Below are 23,011 nucleotides of genomic sequence, written 5' to 3'. Positions count from 1 at the left end.
TTTTTCGATTCAAAGGCATTTTCTTGTTACCCAGAAATACTAATAAAAATGATGAAATTATTTGTATAGAGAGTTTAACTGGAACATAGCTAATTATTTTTCTAGAATCATAACTTTATGTGGTGGTTTTATACCTTTAGAGCTCCAGCATTAAGAAACAGGGGAGGAAGACTCACTTGTTTCCTGATGGCATCTGTATTGAAGTTATCAATTTTCTTACAAATCTATCGAACAGTTAGATGTAGTGGTGCATACTGTATGTTTGTGACTAGTGAAGTTGAAAATAAGCTAATGTCTTATTTGCAGCCAGTGTGTATAAGGCAGTATATTTTCTGGTGAGGTACTGATCAGTCTCATATTCTAGTGACTTTTTCTATTCTTAAAAAGCTTAGTACCTCAAAGGTTCAGAGCATTGGAGTATTTTGTATTGTATGATCATTCAACAAGACTGATGAGTTGCAGAGAGAATACTTCTTACTGAGGAGTAGAGTATGTGATTGGAAATCACAAACAGAAGCTGTCACAGTAAGGTTTAGACATTTTGCACTGGTAGAATACTAGCAGTGTACCTTTAAAAGTCAGGAGACATCAAGAAGCAAGTCTGTTACCTGCTTGTAAATTGTATCCATCAGCTTGATTAAAGGCTTAAGCTCTTTAATCAGAAACATATTAGGTGGCAGGAGAGTGTATAGCAGCCTTTTTTTCCTGCAAGTGTTTAAATGTTTATGCCAGACTTGTTTTCATGTTTTCTCAGTCTTTCCAAAAGCTAATCTGATATTTGCTCAGTCCTGTGTGCTAAATGCATTTCTGTATCAGTTCTTTCAGCATGATAGTGATGTATATTTCACTTAATAGTGAAGTACTCTACGTTACCAAAAAATTGTCAGTGTCTGGTGTTAAAGAGTTCTTACTGAAAACAGTAAACCAATAGCTCCCTCTGTCCTGCTAAATGCTTCATTTCCCCTTTTGGGGGTATTGATGTGTATCTGCTACTTAAAATTTTAAATAAGTGCTACTGTCCTAGAGATCTGTGCTTTTTTAGCACTTGTTGGGAGGGGGGCTTGGGCGCTAGTGTTGTAGTTGTTTTGTTTTGCAGTTTTTTTGTTTTGCTTTGTTCTTGTCTTTTTGCCTTTCATTTGTTTTCCTTGGGCATTCTATTTCTAGTTTCAGAAGGCAGTACTTAGTAAGTTATTTGTAATGCTATAAAAAGGGTATGCTATGAACACTTCTAATAGTTAACATACTCTGAAATAAAGTGGAATATCAAAAAGAATAATGCCTCTAAACTGTAGTTCGGGCATGTGATGTATGATTTATACTGAAGGAGATTTTTGAGCTTATTCTTGTTCTCAGCACAGTTTACTATAGATACATAGAGGAAAAAAATAAATCTACCTGTAAGTTTAATACACAAAGTCATGAATGATAGTTCATATGAGCAAAAAGATACTGCTTATGTTTTTGTCATTGTCAATGCTAAATTAAAAGCTTTTTCTTTTAAGAGTTTAGTATCATGACTTTAAAAAAAAAACAGCTAATTCTTCCTGATAAAGTAGTGTGGAAATGCTGAAAACTAATGAGGTCACTTTTCAGTTTCCAGCACACAAATAACTGCATGTAGTATTGATACCAATATCAATGCAGTGTCAAATGTCCAGAGCAATATTTAGGCTCAGATGTCTCTTCCAAGAGGAGAGGAGAAAAACTGGATTAAAAAGAGGATATTTGTCTTGCTCCGTGTAAAAGCCAGACAGATTCTCTGTGGCTTAAGCTACTGTAATTCACGACTTGCAAGCAGGTACTTAATCTGTTCGTGCTATTTAACCTGTGGTTCAGCTTAAATTTTTTCCAGCTTCTGAGCTTGTTACTGTTAAAAATTAGTAAAATAAATAAATCCGATTTGCTTTGCAAAGAACAGTTATTGTTTATCCGGTACATCCTGCAGTATTATGATTATGACTACTTCCATTGTGGACTGAGGGAAAATCCCACTTTTCAATGTACTCTGTTTTTTACTTGGTAATTCTCTAGTTCTAGCTGGCATACTTCATCACAGGATAAGCATCTTTATTTGACATTAGATGTGTTGTGGATAATCATAATTTTAGTGAATAATTTGCAATAACTTTCAAATGACATCTGTATTCTGCCTTGTGTACAGAAGTTCTCAGCTGTTCAAGGTACACTCACTGACCTCTTGAGCTGCTAATGTACACTTGAGTAGACTGCACATTCCTTGGGTATGCTGAAGATTGATATATCCCAGACCTTGACAGCTGTAGTGTTTTTCTGTGCCAACTTCAGACAGTCTAAACAGCCGTTTTTCAGAAGAAATTGTTTGGCTCCCAAGACCATTCAGGGAACTGCCTTACCAAATCCTTTAATTGTGCCAAGAGTTTAAGAGACTATTTAAACGTCTTTTCATCTTAAAAACTGTAATAATTTTTAACTAACATTCTATTATATTAAATGTAGTTGCTTGTAGATATATTTGAAGCAATTTTAGCTATGAAAATATTTGACAAGCAAATAACATTTAATAGTAACTTACCATTCATTGAGTTGTCTTTTCCTAATGTTTTATTGTGATAATGAGAAAAATTTGCACATCTCCATATTAACATTCTGTGGAATGAAGCTCATTGATTTTTGAGTGTAGATGGCATTTTATTTTAATACTGATAATACATATTTGAAAGCACAGTTAAATAATTTTTTTTTGTTATTGCTTTGGCAGAAAGATTCGCTGAGGAAGAAAGTTGTTCTGTTTTGTACAATTACAAAAAAAAATACAAATATGCAAGCATTTGTTCATATGGGTTAGAATATTTGATGATATAATTACTGAATAGCACTTGTAACTTTATTTTTGATGACAAGAATTATTATTTAAACAGCATTTATTATTATGATAGTGTTCAACATCTGTAGTAACTAGTATGATTTTCTTACCTAGAAAGTTTGTTGTTGTTATTATTTTGATTTGTTTTTGAATTAGCCTTTTCTGTTCAGCTATTTCTTTGAAGTTTATTTTGTGTATACTACTTAGATTCAATATGACTTTCTTCAATCTTTTTTCATTATTCTCTGTATGAGTTATGGTGTTTTTTTCTTTCCTGTTTCATTTACTGCTTATGTCTATTCTTTCAGCACAGATAGAAATTTTGCAGATTGTAGTTATGCAGTGAGTGTAACAATTTAACTGACATGAATGAAAGTTGGAACTGATTTTTTCCTTTTTGAACAGGCCTTTAAGTCAACTGTGAGATGGTTGTAGATGATTTGAGGTTAATCTGAACTGTTTATTTAATTTAAAAAGACTATTCACACCTATATGTTGCTGTTCTTAGTAAGAAAACAACTAACTGTTCATCAGACTTCCTATCTTTGATATTATCGAATGGTCAGTTTTTGTGTGCCATGGCAAGATTTATGTAGAAACTAGTTTGCCAGAGACGTGGTACATCTTGTAAACTCAACAAGAAATCACAGGCATACTGTGAGGAATTCCTTTTCCCTGTCCTGTACATATAAACTTCGTATATATCCTGGTTTTGTTGACTATCTTCCTCAATGGTCTTCTAATGGTGCAAAGCTGGGAGGAGTGACTGGCATACCAGAAGGCTGTGCTGCTATTGAGCAAGACCTGGATAGATTAGAGTGCTGGGCAGAGAGGAGCCTTATGAGGTTCAGCAACCTCTCTGCCTCTCTCTGGCAATGAGCATATTAGGAAAATATTTATTAATTAATATTCAAAACTCCACTGAGTATGACTCTGATAAATTGGGCAATATCACAGGATCACAGAATTGCAAGGGTTGGAAGGGACTTCGGGAGATCAAGTCCAAACCCCTGCTTGAGCACATTCCCCACAGTAGGTCACACAGATCTTGGAATTGGTCGTCTTCTGAGCATGTGTTTTGAATAGATGACTGTGACTTTGAGAAGCTGCTTTCCACTTAGATTATCATAGAATGTAACTGTGGCAAGGTGGGGATCAGCTTCTTCTTCAAGGTCAAGTGTCAGGACAAGAGGTAACAAGGACAAGTGTAGAATGGAATCACCGTATACCTTGGTACAGGTTAGAGGCTTCTGGAAATCACAGAATCACAGAATGGCCAGGGTTGGAAGGAACCTCAAGGATCATGAATCTCCAACCCCCCTGCCACACGCAGGGCCACCAATCTCCTCATTTAATGCTAGACCAGGCTGCCCAGGGCCCCATCCAATCTGGCCTTGAACACCTCCAGGGATGGGGCATCCACAACCTCCCTGGGCAGCCTGTTCCAGTACCTCACCACTGTCTGTGAAGAATTTCCCCCTGACGTCCAACCTAAATCTCCCCTCCCTGAACTTAAGACCGTTTTTCCTCATCCTGCAGTTATCTATCCTTTCAAAGAGTTGATTCCCCTCCCCTCTGTAGGCTCCCTTTAGATACTGAAATGCTGTAATGAGGTCACCCCTCAGCCTTCTTTTCCCCAGGCTGAACAAGTCCAGCTCCGTCGGTCTGTCTCCAGTTCCCTGATCCTCCTTTGTGGCCCAACAGCTCCCTGTCTTTTTTGTACTGGGGGCTCCACACTTGGATGCAGTATTCCAGATGGAGCCTCACAAGAGCAGAGTAGAGAGGGACAATCACCTCCCTGTCCCTGCTGGCCATCCCTCTTTTGATGGAGCCCAGGATACTATCACTCTGTGGAGAAGGACCTTTGGTGTCCTGGTGGACAAGAGGTTGACCATGAACCAGTAGTGTGCCCTTGTGGCCAAGAAGAAGGCTGATGGTATCCTGGAGGGCATCAGAAAGAGCATGTCTACTCTGTCTCGGTGAGGCCAATTGTGGAGTACCGTGTCCAGTTCCGGGCTCTCCAGTTCAGAAAACACGGAAACAGAGGCGTTCTAGAGAGAGTCCAATGAAGGTTTACAAAGTTGATTAGGAGCCTGGAGCATCTCATGCTCAAGGAAAGCCTGAGAGACCTGGGACTGTTCAGACTTGAGAAGAAAAGGCTGAGAAGGGATCTCATCACAGTTCATAAGTATCTCAAGTGCCTGAGTCAAATGGACGGTGCCAGGCTCTTTTCAGTGGTGTACAGTGACAGGACGAGGGACAGCGATCACAAACTGGAACACAGGAAGTTCCACACAAACACGAGGAAGAACTTCTTTACCGTGAGGGTGATAGAGCGCAGGTGCAGGCTGGCCAAGAGAGGTTGTGGAGTCTCCTTCTCTAGAGGTACTCCAAATCCATCTGGATTCTTTCTTGTCTAACTTACTATAGGGAACCTGCTTTTGTCAGGGGGCTTGGACTTGATGGGATCCCCAGAGGTTCCTTCAAAGTCCGACGAGTCCATGATTCTTTGATATTCATCAGCAACAATTTAATACAAGTTTCCATAGTTATCGCACTATTCTGTTTTTTTCTTTTTTTTTTTTTTGTTGTTTGTGTGTGCATATGTGTAAAGCAGGAATTAAATATGTTCTTCATATTTAGAAGAACATGTCTGAAAGTTATATGTTGCTGTGTACTCTTCTGGGGCCCTATGCAAGCTTCCCAGTTTGGAGTCTGGAGGGTGAGGGAGCTTGCAGGACAGCTCAAAGGGCAGCCTCTTCTCCTTGTGATGATCTCATGATAGTGGATAATGCTTCTTGCAGTCATGCAGAAGCCGAGAGTCTCATTTGCTCTAATAAATAAATGAACAGAAAACACAACAGCTACTTCTTCAGTGTTGTACAGGGAAAAGTAAAGGCAAAATCTAAGGAAGCCTGATGATAAGTAAATTCAGTATCTTATAAAAGCAGACAAAATTAGATTGAACAAAGCCTGTAAGCTCACAAATCAGCATCGGTAATTTTGTTTGGTTGGCTGAAGGTTTTTAAGTACTGTTTGTACTTTTCTAGATGTGCTGTAATGACTTCTTGTCCCTTTGCCTAATCTGCTAGTGATTTTAAGTAGTTCAGTACAAAATTACACTGAATCTCGTATGAAAGATATGAAATTGTTCAAGTACTTTTATCACTTCAGCTCTGCTCCTTATGTTGCTGATTAGCTGAGATTTGAATTAAAAGTATTTTGAAACTGTAGTTGGGTGTAGATTATTAGATGCTCATTCCTATGTTGTGGTGGCTCAAATATTTCTTTATACTTGAACCGATGCCACTTAAGAGTGTAAGAACTGCTGATGTAATTAGTGTCCTCCTAAATAATGTAAAGCAACTCACATTTCTGTTGCTGTGACTGCTTAGTGAAGAGAAGGCTCAGGGGAAATATCAGCAAAGTGTATGAACACATGAAGAGAAGGTGCAAAGATGACAGAGCCAAGCTCTTTTCAGCAGTGCCTGGCAACAGGAGAAGTACTAATAGTACACTTTTCTGTGTGTGTGTTTGTGTCTCTAATAGCTAGTGTCCTATTTGTTCCTCTTACCTATTTTTTAGAATACCAGAAATGAAGTTCTCTTGTCAGCACTTTCAGCACCTATAGTTCTATATATTCAACAGAGATAGTTACATTAAATTTCCCTGATTTTGTGAAAGACAAACTTTTCCTACTGTTTTGTCTTTATGCTGCAGTCGAGTTTGCATATAGCTGGTGACAGCCTCGAATTGTTCGATTCAGACTTGTGACCAGAGTGTTTCTTTCATTTACTTATTAACAGTTAGCTCAGTCTGATTTGTTACAGGTGTGTTCCTAAAATAGTTGGATAATTTTTTCTTGGTTTCCATCAATACTTTACTAGTGCAGGAAATTTCCGTAAAGTTTTTTTTTCTATGCAGTTGATGAAACTGATGGCATTTATGGATTTAAACGTCTATAAACTAGAAGTGACTGTATTTGAAAGAAGAGAGTATTTCTAAGAAAAACAAAACAGTTAGCCCCCTCCCCCTTCACTTTTCACTTATTTTTTTTGCACAAGTTCATTGTTCACATTCTTCATGGAATTTTAAAATTCAAGTGTGTGCATTTCTAAATTTTAATGGAGGACACAAAAGAACTTTAACAAAAGGTTTTCAGGATTGCCTCATAAAGTATTTACAATCATCTATTCTAGTTCTTATATAATCATTATTAATTTTTTAATTGCAATTTTATTTTTTCTATTATGATATTATTCTTGATTTAACAATTTAGACTCAATGCACTGATAAATCTTGAATGAAATTCTCTTGGCTTTAGAGAGGTCTTTTTATTTCGTCTTGTAGATACTTCTCTTGTTTTGAAGGAAGAGAAATGTTATGTTGGACCGGCTGTCATGTGCTGGAACTAATATTGCTTGTAAAGTTTAAGTCTGCTTCCCAGAAGGAAAGGCTGATCAGGAACGAATGGAAAGAAAACATAGCAGAAGTATAAAGTGCAGTTTCTATTCCTGAGATTGACTCTAATTTAGTCGTACAATGTGTGGTTTTCATTAACCCTTGTGAGGTCAAGCTTCTAGTTCTTTTAGGCTATTGTGTGTCTTACATGACCATTGCTTTTAGCTGTTTCTAGTCATGGACAGAGTAATCTGGGAAAAGGAGCAATCTGTTCATGTCCATAAAAAGTGAGAAAATGATTGAAGAGGAAATTAAGTGAGAAAACTATAATGAAGCCAAATGGTGGAGGTGAAGAGAGGAACTCAAGTCTTAACATCTTTTAGATATTAATAAGGTTTAAGATTTTTTTTTTTTTTTTTTCAGAAAAATGCTGTATTATTTGTCTGTTCTAGATGATTTCAGTGAGTTTCTTGCTAACAAATCTTTATCTTAGCATACTTTTAGGTTCTGGAAACTGGGTAGAAAAGGGAAGCAGGGAAATTGTGATAGCCATCGGAGTGGTGATTTTCCTTTCATGTCATATATTTTTTTCATGCACATTCCACTTTTTTAAAGATTAAAAGCTAGTAAAAGTAGGCTAAATTGCATCCTTGTGATTTTTTTAATCTAGCTGGCAGTTTGACAGTTTTGATTTATTAATTTCTAATTTGATGGTAACCTGTGTTTAGTAGACTTGATATTAATCTGGTGCATGCTTTATGTATGTATGCTTTACTTTCCTGCTCTATTCCCCTCGACTTCAACACTGCTGATTTTTGTCTTATATTTATAGTGTTAACACATTATGATTTTAATTTTCGACTGCATCAATATTGGTTCTTCCAGTAATACTATAGTATTGTAATAAAAATACAATACAGAATAACTGTGCAAAATAACATGTTATGCGTAGAGAAAAATAGAAATCTGGAAAAGCTTTTAGCTTACCTTTGACTCTCACAAACTTTCTTCATTGCATTTTTTTTTAAAGCATTTTTTTCTCCTTATTTAAGATTTTTTTCTGTAGCTTTTATATGATGCAAGTTAGAACATTTGTTAGACTTATACTGTCTGATTTGAAAGAAAATCTAGGAGCTATGCATAACAGAATTTAATGTTGAAGTATGTATTCTATGTATATTGTAAACTCAATGTATATTGATTGACATTTTTGTCCTACTACTAAGAATGTCTATTCTTGAAATTGATACAACAAAAGGCAATTTTGATTGAATAATGTTATTTTTTTGCTGCTGTACATCACATTGCACACTCTTTTATAGTTGATTGTTCAAAAAATTCTACATTGTTAGAACTGTTTATTCAAGAACTGCTTTGTATGTTTTTAGTCTCAAGATAGGTAATTCTTACTATAATAGAGAGGTTTTTTTTATAGTTGTCTTCTTTATGTTCTCAAGTTGTCTTTTTGATTATAAGAAATCTAGTATATACTTATTCAATTTCTTTTTTTTTTTTTTCCTTCTTTTTAAGGCTGACAAAGAATTTGTGTGGTCTCTTTGGAAACGTCTCCAAGTGTCAAATCCAGACCTTACACAAGCTATCAGTTTAGCTGTGGAAAGGTGGGTTTAAACATCTAACATTTTTTTAAAAAACAAATAAACAAAACTGTTGATAATACATTCATGTTTTTAATTGAGAAAAAATGCATGATTTAAAAATGTTACATATACTATACATATATGCATATCTATTATTGAACTGTGTCAAATGTACTTAGAGCATGTTGCTAGTTTCCTTTTTGTGCTGGGACATTTATCCGCAGAGGAGAAGTAGCTCAGTTATCAGGATAGTGTTTGCATACTATTTTTTATTGCTTGTGTATTTTGATTTGGGAAGTTATTTAAGTGTATTTAAGATGATTTAGGAACAGATTTACTGTTTGTCATCATGTTGAAACACTTATTCTAACCAATATGTTTTAGGTTGAAATTTGATTATATGCTGTTGAGGCGGTAGTTTTACTGTTCTTTCTCCAGATATCAGAAGACAAAACATTTGTTTTCCTTAACAAATTGTATAGTGTTTTATAGACAGATGAAAAATATGGAACATCTTAGCTCATTGAAATAAAGCTTAATAAGCTAGAAAAAGGTTTTCAGGCTTAATAACATTTTTGTTTTGTATTCCATTTAAAACAAACTAGGATATTAGGAAAAGTAAAGCATAGAGATACTGGCATGTATTTAAACAGTGTTAAATGCAGTGAATTATTTGTGCCTCTGCATACTTTATAAAATTCAAGGCTTCCTTCCTTAATTTTTTATCTTCATGTCTAGGAATATGTTTTATTATTAACCTTTGCTTTAAATTATCACAAAAATTGATCCTGTGTGTATTATGCTGAATGTTTTTACTAGGGTGGAAAATGTTTATGGTAGCCTTTTAACTTGTAGCTTAGCCTACCACAAGATAACAAAACTAGATCGCTGCAGTAATTTTTTCTATAATAGTCTATTTCATATGAGAGTAAAAAGTAATATGCCCTGTACAGATACTTTGAGCTTTTTATGTATAACTAAGTGACTGGTACCAATCACCAACTTCTACATAAAATAAGAAAGCGTGACAACATGTTCTTATTAAGGTTTTTGCTTATACCTTCTGTTCTTTCAGAAGAATACTACCGCTTCAGAACACATCACAGGAACTCAAAGCTATACATCTGTATTGTATAATTCTCCTCTCAAAGTTATAGATTTAGGAAGGAAGAAATTAGTTCCCCAACGTATTTTTAGGTGATATCTTTACCAAAGAGAATCTTGGAATACGTCTGAATAGAACCTATTCAGTATATAGGAGTATCGTTAACTGTATAGAACCTATTCAGTATACAGGAGTATCCTTAATGTTGACTTGAACTTTGGTTTTACTTTGATTTGACAGATGGAGCAATATCATGGTTTTTTTCTGTTTTTTCTTATTTTTTCCAGTATGTATGTATTTGATGTAGCTTCTTCTCTTTCACCTCAGAATGGTTTAACTGCTTCACTGAAACAAACTTTTAATGAATCTAAAGATTCACTTTACTTCAAATTACAGCCCTACATATTCTGTTAACTTTTTCAGTTATAGCTTTCCATAATCTTTTCTGAAGATTTTCACACTCTTCTGTTTCATGAACTTTATACTCTTCTTTCAGGAAAAACTTGTCTTCTTCCATGCCTTATAGCAGAATGTACAGTTGTGGTATCATGACAGCTTATCTCAGTTCAGAAAAGTTGATTAAATATCTGGGTAATTTATAATCAGCACAGTGGTCAGGAAATTTTAGCTTTCTGACTTCGTTAATTTAGCAAAGTGGTTTTAAAGGGGAGAGTGTTGGGATGTTGGGATTATTAAGTAATGGTTATAAGCAAAATGTTTCCTAAAGCAGGTCACGCAGCTCAAAGCCTTTTCTGTGCACCACGTAGTTTTGTATGTTAAGATATTAAGTATAACATCAGGGTTTGGACTCAGTGATACTTCTGAATCCCTTCCAAATCCAGACAATCTGCATGTGATTCTGTGATTATATCTGATAAAAACAAAAATGATGACAAGAACAAAAAGCTCAACTCTTCTTTAACTTATCTGAATTAGGAACAAGACCGATCCTTTTGTTACTGTTTTCCAAGTTAATTTCCATCTATCATTGACTTAAGTGATTTTTGAAGTAGATAAAAACAGAATGAAGTGGATTTAGAACTTCTGCTGTCTCTGCTTGGGATTGTAACGTGAATACTGCAAATGTTTGTGTAACTTTATTTTTCAGTGTGTTCTGTCTATTGAAAATTCCATCACCAACAAGCTTTCAGTGCCAGCTTCGTATAGACTGTCTGAGATTAGAATCATAGAATGATAGCTGTTATGCAATGGGGAGCATGTCTGGCTGCCTTGCTCAGTTCTGATGATTTACCTGTTGCGATTTATTTTTCCTTCTCAGCCTGCAGAACCGTGGAGGGGTTCTACAGAGACACCTCAGGCTTTGAGGCAGGCCTTTTCCTCTTAGTCTTTGTCGTGGCAGTTTGCCATTTCTCATCACTGTTGTCTTCGCCTCTCACTGGATGTGCTGGTGGGGGAGTTTGGGGCTGTTTGACCCTGGGCTGTGGATTTAATGTGGGTTGCATGTGAATCCAGCTGTCTCTCCCCATTGCTGCCCTCCCTGCAGCTCAGTCATCTGTCGCAGGAGATTCTCCACCTTGGCACATCTTATGCAGGTGAGTTTGCCACTCTCCTATGCTCCAAGAGTAAGGTCCAGACACTTCCCACAGACCACCATCTGCACAGATGCTTCTTCCTTCAGTAGCTCTGTATGGATGGAGGCATTGGTCATGACCTGAGTAGGTGGCGCATACCACCCTGCTAGAATTGCAGCCTTAGCTTGGTGTTGAGTGCTTCTGCCTCAAGAGTTCGGGTGTAATGAGTGCCCCTCACTTCTGCAGCTGGTAGAATCTCAGCCCCTGCTGTGTGAGCTACTGCCACATGTGATGCTATTGCTCTGTTTACTTGCCTTGTGCTTGGTGGTAGCAACTCATCCCTGAGCTTCTTTGAGGGATGTGGGTATGGTCTCAATTTGCCCTGGCAATACCCACATCGCATCAGCCTCTCTTGCGAGAGCTGCCCTTGCTGTAGGGTTGTTCTCTTTTCTTGGTGTTTCCCAGACAAAGGAAACCCCTGCAGCCTCCCTGTAGCTTGAGATTGGTTGCTCTGTTTCAGGCTAAGATGGCTCTGAAGCAGTTGTTCTTGATAACTGAGCTAGCTACCTACTGGAAATAATCATACTCTAAGAAAGTTAGTCTTTCTGTTTCTTAGATCACATGTAATTAATCCATCAGTATTGTTGCATGGATTTCATTCTTCAAGTTAGTGAAATCAGCTGCCAGACTTCCTTCAGGAGACTACAGTAACAACATGTTACAGTACAGTAAGAACATGTAAGAGTGAAAGGACAGAGTGTTAGCTTAAAACCTTGTACACCACAGATGTGTAATGAGGAAGGAAAAAAATAATGTATGCAGACTGTTCCAAAAGTAATGCCTTCTCTTTTATTATGTTGGCCCATGACACCAGAGGAAGATGTTGGTGGTTTGGCAGTAGAGGCTGAGACTTCCCACCAATGTTTTTACATCTTGTTGCCATGTGACAGATGGCAGCAGAGGGGCAGTCTAAAACTATGTCTGGCATGGAAGTGCACGTGAAGCAAAGTTGTGGAACTGAATTCCTCCATGCAGGAAAAATGGCACTCAGTGGCATTCATCGATGCTTGCTGAGCATTTATGGAGCCCAGTGGATGTGAGGTGGTAGGTGATGCTTTTCAGCAGTTGTGATAGAGATAGTGGGTCACCTCTGCTGGTGCAGATTGTTATCAGTGCAGCTTGCAAGCTCTTGTTCAGTGGTGGTGAAAATGCATATTTTGTGGTGACTGTTGAGAAGTTGTGTTTTGTAGCTGAGAATTTATTCTGTCAAATAGCATTGTTGTGCTCCTTCTATTTGTTGTAGTTTCCATGCAAATAAACAGGAGGCTTTATTTTGGGGCAGCCTACGTGTTAGCGATACTAGCTGCATAGTCAAGTGAATTTTATTAGTAACATTAATTTATATTTGTAACATTAAACAATTCCATATATTATCCTTTTCTGAAGTAAACAAAAAAAATTAGAAGGCATAGTTTGGGGGATATAGGAGGGAATTAACAGTAGGTTTCCATTATTTCTGTGCTATCTTGAAGTGCTTTCATGATCCTAAAATAGAAGTTCACCTACCCTAAAACTGTAAAAATGTAACTGGTGCCTTTTTATTTATGTGCTGTTGATTCTTACAATACACCAATGATATTCTGCTTTTCAGCAGTATTTGCAGTTCTTGCTGGATAACTGTAACTATATTCCCATTTTAATATTCAGATATAAACAAAAAATTATCTTTACTGTGCAAATGAGAAATGCCTTTGGGATATGTAAAAGCCTCCAGGTATTCTCAAACAAGCCATTGTAAAAGTATATCTCATGTTAGTATACTTTCCAGCTACTTTAAATACTATTGATCTCAGTATTATGTAAAGAGCATGCTATTTCTGGCTCACTGCCTTTTGAAAGATTCACTTTTTTGATGATGAATTTTTTTAAGAAAGGTTGCTTAACAGTACCCTTTACAGGTAAATACGTATATAAACTCAGAGTTGAAGATCAGATAAGAGTATCAAATGGTTTAAAACATTGTGGTAAACTTTCAGAGACCTCAGTAGGACTTTCGTGTTACATGAAATCTTGATAGGTCAACTGATTTTACTCTGGGACATCTGACTGCCTTTCTGCTGAAAGGTGGAGTCTAACTGTGGCAGTGATGCAAAACTTGGTAGATGTTGATGGAGATTGTATTACACTAAATGATATCATTGCTTTAGCTATGTTTTTCTACACCTATTCCTAGTGTGTTGTCTTGCAAGACTTCAGTGAAGAGTGGGAATGAATATAATGTTTGATGCCATTATGGCAGCCTAACATTATTCCAGAAATGGATAGAATTTCATTGTTCTTGCTGGGATGTTATGTCTTTCTAAAGGTGTACAAATAGAAGAAAACAGGGCTGAAGAGCAAGTGATCATAAATATCCATGAAAATTTTTGGAAGGGTTATCAAAGGAACTTAGGCTACACTTTGCTATGTCCTGTGGATAGCAAAATATTGAAGAAACATGAAAAATAAGGTTGGTATAGATTCCTCACTGGTTGAAGATGTGTATATGTACTGGAAATAAGTACTTTTATGCAGAAGGGTGTTAATGCTTTGTATGTATGAGCAAACGTAGATTGCTGATATTAATTGAAAAATAATTTTAAAAAGGTAACTTGCATCTTTTGAAGGGATGATAAACAACTTTCAGAAATTTTCTTAAGCCATTTTTTTTTACTCTCGTGTACATTAGTAGGCAACAGAATGACAGAACTGGAAAATAAAGAAGTTCTAACATGTTCTTGAAAGTTGTTACTGTTTTGTCATTGAGTTTAAAGTAAAGTGGACTCCCTAGTTATTATCACTCAATAAAGTGGATGGAACAATAGAGCATAAGGGTACAACCTTTCTATCTAAGGTCAAATAATTGTGATTGTCTACAGTTGATGAAAGTTTAATATCCTATTTCATTAAAAATTCTCAGAACATTGAACATAAGTCAACATTCCATGGAGAAGAAAGTATTATGCAGCTTGCATGTGTGCATATCTGCATATCGGAGCACAAAATATTGACATGATAATTGCAGTCAAGCCTGATTGAACAGTAGCCTGTGGGAATTCAGCTGGTGTTGTACCAACTGGATGGCTGCTCAGGACACAGTTTGAAATGCAAGGTGCAAGTTAGCACTTTATTCAGCACAGGCAGGCATCATTTAAAAATCCTTGGGGGAAACCCTGGTGATGTGCAGATGTTAAAGCAGTCTGTTCTGAAGTGCTGATATTTTAAACACTGTAAGAGGGTTGTGTATTTTAGATGAAAAATGTTTGCAAAATTATTAGGGAAAAATGTCACATTATTTTCTTTACTGCCCTACTATTCTATGTGTATTGCTTAAAATATGAAACACTGATAAATCATCTAGTGAATTAATTTAGAAATGCTAGAAATTACATGTCTTTAATGATGCTTTTACATTTTGATATGTATGATATAACATAAAACTGGTAGCAAACACAGCTTCATAAATAATTTACTAAGGAAATAATTTCATTTTACAGTTTGTTTATAATTAGACCTTACATTATTTTTGTGAAGAAACTAATATACGCTTAGGCAGCTTTGATTAAGAAAATATCTCTTGTCTTAGAGTACAGCAGATATATGCTATCAATTTTAGTTTAGCTTAGGGTTTTTTTAATTTTATGTGGTCTAAATCTTTTGAAAACAAGTATTAAAAGTAAAAGGAAATAAAAGGAATTAATTATGTGTCAATTAAAATATGAAGTGTAAGGATCTTCTAAGGTCTAGGTAAGATTAAACAGTACATTAAATAAAAATTATGTAGTTCTGTTTTCTTATCTCAGTTGGTGCATCGACACACAAATGTTTTTAGTTGAAAATTTGAGGTATAGGCTCTGTTTCTTCTAACTACTAATTCTGCAGCCAGAGGGCTGTGACTGTACACAGCAAATTACAGTATTGGTGCCATATTCACAGTAACATTGACAGTCTGTGATGTATACTTTTGCCTTGCATGTGGGCCATTCATTTTCTATTTAATAATAATATTGAATGCATGCACTTTCACAAGTATGTTTATGGAAATGTGAAGACCAGGAGAAATAATAATTGCATTGAATGGTGCATCAAACCTGTTCGTTATAACTTTTAAAAATAGGTATATTTCCAGTTTTTTTTTTTATTTTTAGTTATAGATAAAATGTGTACCGTGTTAAGATATAACATTTGTTGTTCTTCTATAATGGATCTCAAAGTTTGCAGAGTAAGTTTAAGTTCTTTAGGTTTGTATGGCAAAATCTTTAGATTTTGTTAGCTTTTTAAAAATCCTACTATTTATAAAACCAAACTGAGATACTACATGAAACCTGTGAACAGCAACTCCAATTTTTTTAGTTAGAATTATTTTCATTAAGTTAATGTAAAAATGGCATAATTATATATACATCTTATTTTTTTCTAGACAAATGATTGATTGGCTGATTAAGATTTGTGTTAGCATCAAAGATGCTTCTCTTCCCAGAATGTTTTCATTAAGATTTTAGGAAGCGTGAGGTCTTGTGAACGTCCCCAAACTTTTTAGTTTTGAAAACCTCCTTATTCTGCTTTCACACCTCATTCATAACTGTTTCCTTATAGTGTAATGTTTCATTTTTGACAAGTCATTAATAATGGCCCAAACCTCAAAAATGTTATCCTGTCCTGTTGTGTAATGTATCATGTAACACAGGAAAAAATCATAATAGGAAAGATGTTAAACAGTATTTCCTCGGTTTCTTCATTTTTGTGGAAAACTGAATCTAGATAGAGTATGTAGCTAAATACAGCTGTGTTAAACATTTAAAATAGGTAGTACTCATGGGAAAACTGATTGGAGCTTAAAACTTGTACAAATTGACAGCCTCTCTTCATTCCATTTTTCATCCTAGAGAAGTCTGGAAATATTCTTAGCTCACATCATTATTGCTCATCAGTGGTTCTAATTAGCTAAACAGGAGTTTGTCTCAGTCATTGATCATCATCAGCTTCTTGACAGTGCCTGATTTTTTTCCCCATATTGCAATGGACCTTTTTTAATATGTTGGAAATACATAACGGCTCAATTAATAAAGTCAGTTGATGATTTTTATGCATATTTCTAAAAAGTAGGAGGGTATTATTTCATTTCTTGTCTAATATAATTTTAATGCACAAAAACAAATAGAAGTATGATATGCAAGTTTCCGTCATATTACCTTGAGGGTCTATGGGGAACTGTACCGTAATGAACACTGGAAATTATTCTGTGCCACCAGGAGGAGCTCCTGATAAAGTTCCATAGGAGATTTCAATTTAAGCTTTAGCGTTCTGAAGGCATCCATTGTGTTCTTACATTCTTAAAATCATTATTTTGTGTGGTAAGTAGTGCAGCCATTTTGTGAGGCATTACATATCTCATTATCTTGAGAGCCTGAAAAAAAGCCCCACCCCATATAGCCAAAAAATGCCATAAATTTACATTAGGCTTTTCCCACTTACGATGATGATGATGGATCTGTATTTACAAACATTGTTCCTTGATAGCTTTATTCAAAGGGCTGTTTGACTGAGCATCAACTAGATAGAGAAAGTACTGAGTTTAATTAGAAATATTCCTTGAAGAACTAGGTCATTTGTGTGTTTACAAACGTAGGCACATTTTTTCTTAGGCACTTTTAAAAATTCCTTTCTCTGTGATTCTATACTTTATTCCTATAAGCCTATTTGATATGGGCTTGTCCTAAATTTACAGGGCTTATAAATTCTTCACTAGTGATAAAACATCTGAATTAGCTAAGTTTGTTCTTTTGCTTTGTTCTTGTCTTGTTTATTCACTTTCTTCCCCTTCTCTCTTTAAAATGGGAATTCACCTGTGGAATTCTTTTGAGGCTTGCCTTGAGAAATCTGTCTTGACCCATCAGTCTTTCGGATCAATTAATCCATTAGAAAACGGGTTTAATACATTTTGAAGTGATGATTGCGTGGCTGAGATAAGAGGTTAATTAATTAGCCAGTATTTGTGTTTAATTTGGCTTAGTTTTATAAAAAGCCAACTTTCTGAGAGAGGGTAGTGGTTAGAGTAGTTGAGAAGGCAGTGGCAGATTATAGATGGCAAATGACATGAGAGTAGTAAGAGCAATAGTTTAATCTAAAAATGCAAAATAAAAACAGCTGGCGTAAAATGGGAAAGGGAGTAAATCAGTGTTGGAACAGTGCATCTGATGTTTCAGTCAGCAACTGAAGTTGAGATACTTTTGAAGGCGAGAGGCAGTATTATTCAATGGTGTTGGGGGTTTATAGTTGTATTCTGTTTGCTGACTATGTTGTTAATGTTCCAAGTACTTCATACTAGAGGCCTTCTTTTTTTGCTTCCTAAAGCTTTTAAAATTTTGGATCAAGCAAAATGGTTTTATATGTGTTAGAATATTGTCTGATCTTAAGTTCTTAGCTTTTGTAGTTGTAGTTAACAACTGAAGAAACTTGGAGTACCATTGTATCTACAGTTTAGTTAGATTTATATTGATTAATCACTTCATCATAGAGTGTGGTGCCTTTAGAAGATAAAGTCTATCTTCCAAAATATTTAGATTTTATGTACTGCAGGTGCTCCTTTGTAAAAAAAATAAAAAAATAAAAAAATAAAATAAAAAAATAGCTGCTAGCCATTAGGGACCACAGAGCCAAGAAGCTCACTATGAGAAAGCAATGAGGATTTTAGGCTGGTGCAGAGTTCTGGCTCATTAAAGTTGCAGTAACCATCATAAGCAGGAGCACACAAGCTCCAAATATTTGAGATTTTTCTTATTTACACCTAATTTTTAAAGCAATTTTGCAGATAATGGTCTGTAAAGGATTATAAACTTTTCAGAAATTCCTTTGTTTTTTAAAACCTCATTGAGAAGTTGAGTTCTTGAATTTTAGTGTTGTGGTTCAGCCCTGGTGGGTAGCTGAGTCCCACACAACCACTTGCTCACTATTCTGCAGCAAGAAAAGAGAATCAGAAGAGTAAAGTGAGAAAACTCATGGGTTGAGATAAAGACAGTTTAATGGGTAAAACAAAAATTGTGGGCAAGCAAAGAACAATGAAGAATTCATTGACTACTTCCCATTGGCAAGTAGATAGTAATTTCCTGGGAATTAGGTCTTCATCTCACTTGTGATGCTTACTTGGGAAGACAAATACCATAACTCTGAATATCTTTCTCTGTCCTCCAGCTCTTACTCCTGGGCATGACATCATCTGGTAGGGGATATTCCTTGAGTCCGTTTGAATCAGCTTTCCTGATCCCTGATCCTTTTCAATCTCCAGCCTCCTTGCTGGTGTGGCAGTGTGAGAAACAGAAGAGTCCTTGACTCTGTAAGCACTACACTGGAATTGCTAAACAAATAAACAAAATAAAACATATCCAAAACAGTGCCATATGAGCTGCTTAGAAGAAAATGAACTCAATCTCACTCAAAATCAGTGCAAATAGTTAATCATTGCTATCAAGGCAGGTCAATTTAATTGTGTGTTGTATATTTTTGAGACTTACATATATTGTTTTTTCTCCTCCAGTGTCTTTGTCTCTAGTTTTTTCTTCAAAAGACATCACACTGTAACTCTAGGGATAAATGAGCTAAACTTCCTAATAGGATGGATTTCTGTAACTGCAGACAACTTTGTACAATTTTAATAGGGTTCAAAGAGAAACAATGAAAAGCTGTCTGTAAGTATCTCTGGAAGTAATGCTTTATTTCCATGGAAACTACAACTGATACAAAGAGCAGTTGTAGTTCTGATTTGCTGGTACATATTCTCAACTACAAAACACTGTTTTTCAACATAGTCACCACCACTGGCTATGTGTTTTTGCCAGTGGTGATCAAGAGCCTGCATGCCACTCTCATAAAGATCTGCACCACTGAAAGTGATCCTCTGCTTCACAGCTTCTGTGATGGTGTCGTTGCTAGGAAAATATTGCCTGTGCAGTCTATCTGTCATTGTCCTGAACAGATGGAAGTCAGAAGGTGCCAAATCTGGACTATATGATTGATGTGGTAAGATAGTCCAGCCAAGACTGCCAGCGTGCACCATGGTCTTCCATGATATGAGGTCTGGTGTTATCATGCTGCAAGAGAAAGGTTGTTTTCTTTTTTGTCCTGACTCTAGAAGTTTGAGCCTTCAGCTTAGTCAGTGTTGCTATATGATGAGAGTTGATGGTTTGTCCAGGTTCCAGGAAATCCAGAAGTATCATTTTCCAATTCTGGAAGACAGTGCATATTATTTTGCACACAGAGAGCTGCATCTTGAGCTTTTCCTTTCATGGGAAATTCAGATGTCCCCACTCTGTGGACTCCCATTTTGATGCTGGTTTGTAGTGGTGACACCATATCTAAACATTGGTTAATGCAATCCAGGAAACTGTCACCTTCAGCTTTGTATTAGTTCAATAGGTCCTGATAAACTTGCATTTAGTGCTCTTTCTGTTTCTGTTGAGCATTTTTGGGACCTGCCTGATACAAACTTTGTGATATTCCAACACTGCTACTATTGTTTCCAATGCATTAAAGCTGACATTCAGCTCTGTACCCAGTTCCCTGATCACAGTGTATCTATTTGGGTGAATTAGCTGGTTGAGACTCTCTTCTTTTGTGGTGTGCCATGGTTGTCCAGAACATGGCTGGTCTTTCACATCGCTGTTTCCACTACTGCAATGCACCACCCACTGCCTCAGTGTGCATGCATCCATCTCCACAAATGCTCAGCAAGTGTCAGTGGATGCCAGTGGTTGTAATTTTTTATCTGCATAGAAGAATTCAATTCTATACTTTTGCTTTCATACTCACTTCCATGTCAGATAGCATTTTTTCAGACTTCCCCTCTGCTGCCAACTGTCACAAAGCAACAATTATAATGGAATAATGGTGGGTACGTTCAATCTATACTGCTGCACCACCCACATCTGCCTCAGAAGTTGTGGGACAACATAACAAAATAGAAGGCATTACTTTCAGAATAGCCCTTGTATTTCACTTTTTGTAGTTATGAGGCCTTGAGATCTCAGTCCCCAAAAACTTTGCAGTGAATTCTGTACCATTTTTACTTAATTCTTTTTTGCACTCAAGATCAGTCTAGGTATTTTAAAAGCCATAGAAATTATTTAAAAGTATGTGGTACTAAAGAGCCTGTTGGGACAGTATACTTTAGCCTTTGAAGTCACTGATTCAAGTAGAATACGTATAATAAAGAAGAAAAAGAAATGACCATATATGTACTATCTTTAATTTTCTGTGGTACAAAATTCTGTTGCTTCAGTTGCAGTGCAACAAAATTCTGTTGCTCTTTTGCACACAGCTGGATAGTGTTATCCACTGTTGATCAGATCCCTTCTGCCTCTGACAGATTTCCATAATCTGAATGAATTTCTGCTTATCTGTCACCTGTGGTGGTTGGGATGCCTGAATTTAGCTATTTTTAAAGAACAGTACATTTCTCAGATGTTTTGTCGGAGATGTCTTGTGCTAAGGTGCATCCCTACTATCTCACCATAACTCTTCCTAGAAGCGTAGCCATTAGCACTTAAAATAGTAAAGAAAAAGGATCACAATGAGATGAGGTGGTTCTACACAGCGTTAATAACTCATCAAATGATTTTTTAATGAAATATCGTGATTGTAGCCTTGTACTTTTAAACCACATTGCTCTGCTCATTCCCACTAACCGACCTTCTCAGCCTTTCTTTTTTGTCCCGGTCAAATTATAGATTCAACCCATGTGTAAGACAGCAAATGATAATACAGTCATCCATGAAGTTCTAAAAGTTTGTTTTAGATGGAGAAATGCTGTCTGGTTCACAGAAGGATTTCACAAATCTAAACAGCTTAATGTCACTGTGTTGCCAAGGAAGGAATAACAATTTGTTCAAACTGTAGGCAAGTATACCTAGTGCATTCTGGGTGGAATGAGATAGCTAATTTTAGCTATTTTAAAATGTGTTCTAATACCTATTGCTTCAGTTTCTTTCTGAAGAAAGTTGTGTTAGCTGTTTACAGATGTAATTTGCTGTCACTTGCCATATGCTCCCTGATTAATTCTGCAAGGCCTGTCAGCTTCAAATAATTCAATTTTCTATGTTTTAAAATGACATTCATTATCAGGACATGAAAAATTCAAATGATTAACTGCAAATTGTGACTAATAAAGTGTCTTCTTTTTTTTGTTGTTGTTTCTAGAGAAAAGCAGAAAGCTGAAGTCAAGGACAGAAAGATATTAGAAATTCTGCAAGCTAAAGACAGCGAAATAGAAACCCTAGAAAAGGTTAGTAGTACATTTTAAATAGAACAGTTAAGAAAACTTGTCACTGACATCAAATTTGTATTCTTGAGAAGTAAAAATAGTTTGTTGTGTTAAGGTGAAAGTTGTGGGTGATTCAGAAATGATGTGTTTTGAAAAAGTCTTCAACTCTGAAGAGTTGTTCAAAAAGTTGATGTTTAAACTTAAAAACTTTCTGTGAGTTCTGAGATGTTCCAGCAACTTCATGTTTCATTTTGGTGTACCAGAATAACCTAAATTTGTGTTTTCAATTTTGACTAGGTTTAGATTTGTAACTTAATAGTGCTTTGGAAAGATTTGCCGTCTTGACAAATACAGTAATCAAAAGTAAAACATTTTTAGAATAAATATGACTAAATAATTAGTATCCTAAGAGCGATACAACCAATTGTTTTTATCTTTACTAATGCATAACAGCATTTACTAGGTTTGTGGTTACCAGAAACTATAGCGCAATACTTGCAAATCCAAAATGTCATGTGTAAACATCTACGTCGTGTATTCAATTTGAGCTGCTTATTCAAATTTGAATACTGTGCTTAAGTATAAAATTAAATGCAAAATATGTATTGAGCTAAGCTGTTGGCTAAACTGAGGAAACATGAGCTCATTTTCTAAAAATCAGAATAATTCTGAAAAGTAATTAAAGTTGTTGAATCTTCATAGGATTTGAAGTACGATATTTATGAAATTAAGCATTAACAAGCACTAAATAAAGGCAAGAGAACAACTTCTCTTTATTCATAACTCTCTAATGACTTTCTATTCAAAACTAAGGAAAGCAAAAAGTTTGCTTTTCAATATTAACTAAATTACTAATACGAAAATATCATAATTATATCAAACTTTATATGAGAAAGGAAAAAAGAGAATTAGGATTACTTCACAGATACTGAGCCTGTTAGCAGAAACACAAAGATTCAGGGTGTTCTTTTACATGGCTAAGGCTGCAACACCTAGGGACAGAAGGCTGATTAATAAATGTAGGTGGTTTTTTTTTTTTTTGTAGAATCACTGACTGGGTGAGCTTGGTGGAAGGGGCTTCTGGAAGTCCTGTAGTCCACCCTATTGCTGAAGCAGGATTATTTCTAGCATCACTTGCCCAGGACCATTCCCAGATGCCTTTGTATATCTGCAAGGAATGAGACTCCACAACCTCTCTGCGCAATGTGTGCCAGTGCTTGATCACAGGCACAGTGAAAA

The 23,011-nt window shown here is 35.9% G+C and overlaps 1 protein-coding gene across 4 annotated transcripts in view; it reads left to right on the top strand.

The window, feature by feature from the left end:
• The window catches only part of CNTLN (centlein), a 185,966-nt gene that overhangs the window by 8,950 nt on the left and 154,005 nt on the right, over nt 1-23,011 (top strand). For all 4 annotated transcript variants that reach the window (XM_090130664.1, XM_090130661.1, XM_090130662.1 and 1 more), the window contains exons 3-4: nt 8,774-8,862; nt 21,709-21,793. In XM_090130664.1, coding sequence (XP_089986790.1) covers nt 8,774-8,862; nt 21,709-21,793 — 174 coding nt within the window. The remainder of the gene's footprint in view (nt 1-8,773; nt 8,863-21,708; nt 21,794-23,011) is intronic.

Source organism: Phasianus colchicus, chromosome Z (assembly GCF_987193195.1).
Source record: "Phasianus colchicus chromosome Z, bPhaCol1.hap1.1, whole genome shotgun sequence".
In the NCBI taxonomy this organism is placed as follows: domain Eukaryota; kingdom Metazoa; phylum Chordata; class Aves; order Galliformes; family Phasianidae; genus Phasianus; species Phasianus colchicus.
Note: the sequence above shows the minus strand (reverse complement) of the source record. Positions and strands in the feature narration are given on the sequence as shown.